Consider the following 6,024-nt stretch of genomic DNA (forward strand, 5'->3'; position numbering starts at 1 on the left):
CCGATCGTCATCGAGAACACAGCGGGCTCCATCATTCAATAGAATGTCACGCAGCTCCTGGAAAATGAAGTTGATCGATTCACACCAGAGGACAATAAGTCAGCACAGTATTAGTATGTATGCTCCAGCAGTTTATATACGAATTAGGGTAGAAATGGTCAAAGAACAACACGATTTTCCCAAAACTTTCATATTGCCACCGACACATGTAGTAGTTGACCATATGCATATTTTCCTACTGAGAACACCGGCTGTAGTGGTAGTGTGTGGGAGCTCGTCAGCGAGGAGTTCTTCATCGTTAGTGCGAGAATATTGGTAACGAGTTTTGTCAATTTGTTCATCGCATACGCCGCTCACCCTGCACTCATTTTCAATTGCGTCCATCTCCATCTCCCATCGAGTCGGGCCAACTCCTCTAGAGGGGGGTACGGGTACAATCACAACCTGTGTTTCCGCCACACTGAAAATCAGCAATACAGACATTACTCATAGGGTAGATCTACATTGGTGGGATAATCAGACCCCTGTTGTCACCATGGACCATAACCATCGCGCCGATCACACCAAAGTCGATGCACCAAGTAATCGAATGAGCGCTATTTCGGGAGCCATCACTGAACGATAAATTTTATAGCCAGAGTTATTCACACCATTATTGGAAAATTCGCGAATATAAAATGAAAATTTCGAGTAAATTTTGCGAAATTTTCGTAGACTCTACCCGAATTTGTATATAAACTCCTATAATTAGTGAGGAAACTCCTGAGCTCAGCTGAGGAGAGCAAACATGAATTCCTCCAAAACTACTCCCCACCTATCTTCGTAGTAAATATTGTCATTGTAACGGACCGCGACCGTCAAGACTCGTATAGTGTCTTTATCACCAACACGAACATCAAGCCATCGATTTACTCCATCTGAGGGAACTATGTGATGAACGTCCGAGTGTCTGGACCTTGAGGGGAGGATCCTCCCATGAAATGTTGCGGACTGTACCCATTGCGCGTTATACGAAAGGTGCAATGTAACGCTGGGGAGCCTCAGATCCTAAGCCTCTAGGTAACCCATCTCACTATTCGAATGACCTTCCTCTGTTGGTAGAGCGAGGAGTTCCTCGAATACCTTGCGGTAAATAGTGAAAAGGTCTGTAATGAACATCTCTGTCTGAGGAACGAACACCCCTGCAGAAGACGATTCGTCTATTGTTATTAAAATTTTTAAAGGCTGATCGGGTGAATGGTGAGGAGGTACTTGCTCGAGAGTTCCGTGAACAGCATATCCTTCCTGCTGAAGAACCTCCCGGCATTTGAGAAAAGGAAGATGCCGCCACCGGGAATTGAACCTTAAACCTCGTGAATGACAACCTCGAGGTGTAACCGAATTACCTAATCGAGTTACCCCAATGGTTCAGTTTCAACGGCAGGTTTCGATGAGAGCGTATCCAGTCCGACGCGCACCGTCTCGCAGTCTCATCGCATGCTAAACGCGTCTCTGAATACCACGAACTAAATTCTTTCAGTAGCAGCCACTCTACAGCATCCCCAGATCGGATGCATTTTTTCCCGAAAAGTTTAATTTCTTCCCCTTTTGCTTTATGTTTGACCTTTTTCATTAACATTCCACCCAAAGATACCAAAAAAATTGATCTCATACCCGTTTTTTCATTTGAAATTTTACGACTTCAATTCAACCAGGGACGCGCGCAATGATACTGCGGTCGTAAAAAACAACTTGACCTTGGATAGCTATACTGTAGACCCACCCACGAGCTCGTTGAGTTTCGATTCCCCAGCTTTGGTGACTACCCCAGGCAAACACTCCTCAGACGAAACCGTCTCAGGCCGGACTTGTTTTAATACGAATAACGGGAAGTAGCATGACTTCACTCCAATTCTAAATCCAACAACAATATGTCGAGGAAAAAACGCAAATTTTCACCCGCGCATTTCGTCCGTAACTCTGCCTTTTATTTTATTCCAGATGAACATACTGGGCGGACACATAATAAAACAACCAGGAATATCATACGCTTTCGTCAGCCCTCCACGCTCCACCACCTGAGTGCGCATGCGTTGGTAACAATATGAAGATTCTGTTGAAATATTTTGTGAATTCTCGCCCATTTCTGTGTATTTCTAACCTAATGTGTATATATGAACTCCTAAACTCCTGAACTCAGCTGAGGAAAGCGATCATGTATCTCAACACTGTTGAGATTCGCTCGAGAAGATGCTGCTGGTGCACAATCATTACGGCCGTCATACTACTATTGCTATTATATGAATATTCGCCGTGTTACCCGAGAAATCGAATTTTCACGCATTTGCATAAGAAAAACGCACACACAGTAGTTCCCGTAGCACACAATGTGTCCCTATCGGGAAGGAGGTGAGGTTATGATCTACATCGGTTAAGAATAACCAGGTGGTCTCGTTGAGCCTTCTCCTGCAATTTTGTATAGTGTAGTGTTATTTCAATGGGGAAATCACTAACAGCGCTCAGATTCTCGAGAAAGCCCTACCTCTCGGAACCACTGTCTTCGCGATTTTTCCTTGGTGAATCTTAACACACCTGTAAAACGTGGTACACTCTACGAGATCTGAAGCGATCTCACTTGCAACGTCAGTCGGCTCCTGGTCGGTGTGGAGATGGGTGCTCCTAGCAAGAGATCAATTTAAACTTGTGTGGGAAAATATGCACATGTTCAACTACGTGTGTTGGTGACAATATGAGAATTGTGAGGAAATTATCGTTGATTTCTGTCCACTTCTACCCGAATTTGTATGTAAACTTTTACAATTATTGAGAAAACGCCTGAGCTCAGCTGAGAAAAGCGAACACATATTTCAACACGCAGTTCAACGGTTGCGTGCTCCTACTTGAATCGCTTCGCCGTTGACACCACGACACGTTTGAAATGCTTGTGCTTGTCGACTCTCAAAAGGGTCATCATGAAATTATAAAACAATGCATTCTAGAATTGACCATTCCAGTGGAAAGGACGATGAACTTCGATTAAGAGATTAGGAGGTTAACACGACAGGAGCCACCCCTCTCCGAGTGGAATGGTGCAAGGAAGAGGACACGATGGACGGGAGCTGCAATATGGGTTGGCGTAGGAGGATCCTTGGATGGGAGCAAGAATAGGCAAATATATCTATTTCGTTTCACTGACAGTGTTGGAGGAATATACGTTCACTTTCCTCAGCTGAGCTGTAACATACCGACGTTATCTGAATAATAACTAACCTATTTCAACCTATTGCTTAGTGGTATCTTCTGTGTGCGTTATTCATATCTTTCATTGTAGCCTCCGCTCGTCATTGGATACTTATAACCATCACGAAGCATGCTGGACAACCCCTAGATAGATTTGAGATTGTCATTATCATCATTCCCGAATCGACTGATATTGAGTTGGCCTACTTTGACACCGGTGAAACTAACAAAGTTGGTGGGGATTTTCTCAGCAACTACAAAGGTAAATATACATGTACGAATAGTAGTGTACAGGAAACAATGAGACCAACATATATAGTTGCGCATGTGCGCACTTTTCCACACTTTTCACATGAGTGACATCTGATACTATTATCGCAAGAAGCGAGCACGATACGTCCGCCAACAAAAGGCTTCCGAATATTCTCCTACGTGAGTGATCCAAGGAAAACTAGGTTCAATATTGTTCTATAACACCATCATTCACATATGCATGTCGGGGTTTGTTACACCTTCGATATCTACCATTCAGAAAACGCCACACTAGAGAACTTATAAAAAGAACCTAATAATCAATAAAATCAATAGTAGTCTCATCTGACGCTAGACTAAAATATGCACTGCGACACCGAGGAATAGTCAAGGAGACAACTTACACAAAAACCAACACAATACCCCATCACAGGGTGTAACAATATAAAAAAAATCCTATATAAGGATGTCGTATAATAAATACTAGTAATGTAATCTATATAGTATAGTTATAGCATTCCTATTCATCGAACTCTCTACCGTGTAACACACTATCTACCGGTTCATACTGCAGGCTCAGACAGCAGTGACTGAGCCTGCAGCTATACCTCTATACTGGCTATTGCTCGCCTGCTCGAAGGGGCGCTGTGCAAGAAGAAGAAGATAGCATATTCATAAAAAGGATAGTAAGTTGCGGAACGAGCGAAGCGAGCGGAGCATATACCGCAACAACAGGCACTTTCGAGTTGTGCGTGCGTGCAGAATTATTCTGGCAAATTTACGAAGCGTAGGAGGCCATCAGATAAATCAAATGACTCCTCTATATACCGAAATTTCCGCAAAATATCAAAACTCTATTTAACAAACAACTTGCAGAGATATGTACGAAAACTTTTCTGACGGAATAATGACCAAGCCGGGGATCGAACCGGGGACATCGAATCGAACTCATTGGAGTTTCACCCGTGATATGAGAAACACTAGTGAAAAATATATTACACGACAACTGCATATCACCGCTATTATCACGTTTTCACCGAGTTCACGCCACTTCACCCACAACAGGTGAAACTCCATTGATTGAATCAACAAACCCCAACCCAGCAAGCTCCGCCGCTTCGTTATTAAATACAACTCAAATCAACGAAAATACTATGGAGAAACAAAGACAGTAGATTACACAGTGCCTGCTGGTAACGTTGAAAACACTACACTACATTCAATAGCTTCTGCCGAACAAACACCACCTACATAAAATAAATACCAATAAATTCATACCACACTTTCGCTACCTCTTAGCCGGCTTCCCAGTGAAGAAACACTTCGTTCCCTCAGCCATCGGTAGTTGATAACCAGAACTCTCCAGAGGAATACACAACGACTTCATCGCGCCCGATAACGCAGGAGCTCCACCTGTCACGACCACAACAACAACAATGGGGACCATATGGAAGTAAACAAACTTGTGTTCCCAAACACAGCGTTGGAATACGTGTTCGCTTTCCTCAGCTGAAACCAGAAGTTTCATCACTAATTATACAAGTTTATATACGATTCGTCGTCTAATACGAACTCGAGTAGAAGCGTACAGAAACCAATGAGAATTTCCTCAATTTTCCTCAAAATTCCCACAAATATCACCTACGCATGTAGTTAACCACGCGCATATTTTCCCAAACAAGTATAGGAAAATATGCACGATCAACTACAAATATCGATGACAATGTGGAAATTCTGAGAGGAAATTTCGGGAAATTATTCCTGATTTCTCCACATTTCTGCCCGAGTATTCATATATAAACTCCTATACATAGCCATAAACCCCAAAGCTCAGCTGAAAAGAGCAAACATATATTCCTCCAACATTGACCACAACTACAACAGTATAATGAAGTCTCACCCGCTTTACGTGAAGTGGCGCAATACTCCATATAAAAAACGCGATATGAAGTGAATTGAAAGTACTTCGCGAATTACACCATTTCACATAAAACACATCACGTGTTTTACGCGTTATTCACTGCTAATGTGATATATTTTTCATATCACGGGTGAAGCTCCACTATATTATTTTAACCTAATCCCCTTCACCCGTTATATGCTGCTACCTTCCTCATCAGTAACGACCACTTGCTCCTTGCTCTGCTCAGCCGTTATTCTCTTTATTTCCTCCTCGCTTTCCTCCGTTTCGCACCAGGGCGCCAATACAAGTTTACGTGCGTTAAGTGCGGGCATAACTTCATCCCACTTCGTCACTTTCACTATACCTTCCTCCAGCTTGGCTCTAGCGGCCTCCAGCAACTCCGACTGTATACTTTCCAGGGCTGCTTTCACCTGCATACTACTATTATTACTACCACTACCACTACTACTACTACTACTACTACTACTGCTACTACTACTACTACTACTACTACTGCTACTACTACTACTACTACTACTACTACTACTACTACTACTACTACTACTACTACTACTACTACTACTACTACTACTGCTACTACTACTACTACTACTACTACTATTATTATTACTACCACTACCACTACTACT

The 6,024-nt window shown here is 42.7% G+C and overlaps 2 protein-coding genes across 2 annotated transcripts in view; both read right to left on the reverse strand.

The window, feature by feature from the left end:
• Pmar_PMAR006882 (prolyl-tRNA synthetase, putative) overlaps positions 1 to 2,979 on the reverse strand; it is a gene marked incomplete at its 3' end in the record, with an annotated part of 6,711 nt that extends 3,732 nt beyond the window's left edge. Inside the window, exons 1-11 of the mRNA XM_002788143.1 lie at positions 2,880 to 2,979; positions 2,615 to 2,658; positions 2,522 to 2,571; positions 1,939 to 2,057; positions 1,763 to 1,893; positions 1,386 to 1,491; positions 1,252 to 1,342; positions 1,074 to 1,164; positions 815 to 917; positions 504 to 614; positions 240 to 460 (exon numbers count right to left, since the gene is read on the reverse strand). Coding sequence (XP_002788189.1) covers positions 240 to 460; positions 504 to 614; positions 815 to 917; positions 1,074 to 1,164; positions 1,252 to 1,342; positions 1,386 to 1,491; positions 1,763 to 1,893; positions 1,939 to 2,057; positions 2,522 to 2,571; positions 2,615 to 2,658; positions 2,880 to 2,953 — 1,141 coding nt within the window. The 5' untranslated portion in view covers positions 2,954 to 2,979. The remainder of the gene's footprint in view (positions 1 to 239; positions 461 to 503; positions 615 to 814; positions 918 to 1,073; positions 1,165 to 1,251; positions 1,343 to 1,385; positions 1,492 to 1,762; positions 1,894 to 1,938; positions 2,058 to 2,521; positions 2,572 to 2,614; positions 2,659 to 2,879) is intronic.
• Positions 2,980 to 4,660: 1,681 nt separating this feature from the next.
• Positions 4,661 to 6,024, reverse strand: part of Pmar_PMAR006883 (prolyl-tRNA synthetase, putative) — a gene marked incomplete at its 5' end in the record, with an annotated part of 10,274 nt that continues 8,910 nt past the window's right edge. The window contains 3 exons of the mRNA XM_002788144.1: positions 4,661 to 4,718; positions 4,764 to 4,884; positions 5,580 to 5,805. Coding sequence (XP_002788190.1) covers positions 4,691 to 4,718; positions 4,764 to 4,884; positions 5,580 to 5,805 — 375 coding nt within the window. The 3' untranslated portion in view covers positions 4,661 to 4,690. The remainder of the gene's footprint in view (positions 4,719 to 4,763; positions 4,885 to 5,579; positions 5,806 to 6,024) is intronic.

The sequence above is a fragment of the Perkinsus marinus genome (assembly GCF_000006405.1).
Source record: "Perkinsus marinus ATCC 50983 genomic scaffold scf_1104296928836, whole genome shotgun sequence".
Classification (NCBI taxonomy): domain Eukaryota; phylum Perkinsozoa; order Perkinsida; family Perkinsidae; genus Perkinsus; species Perkinsus marinus.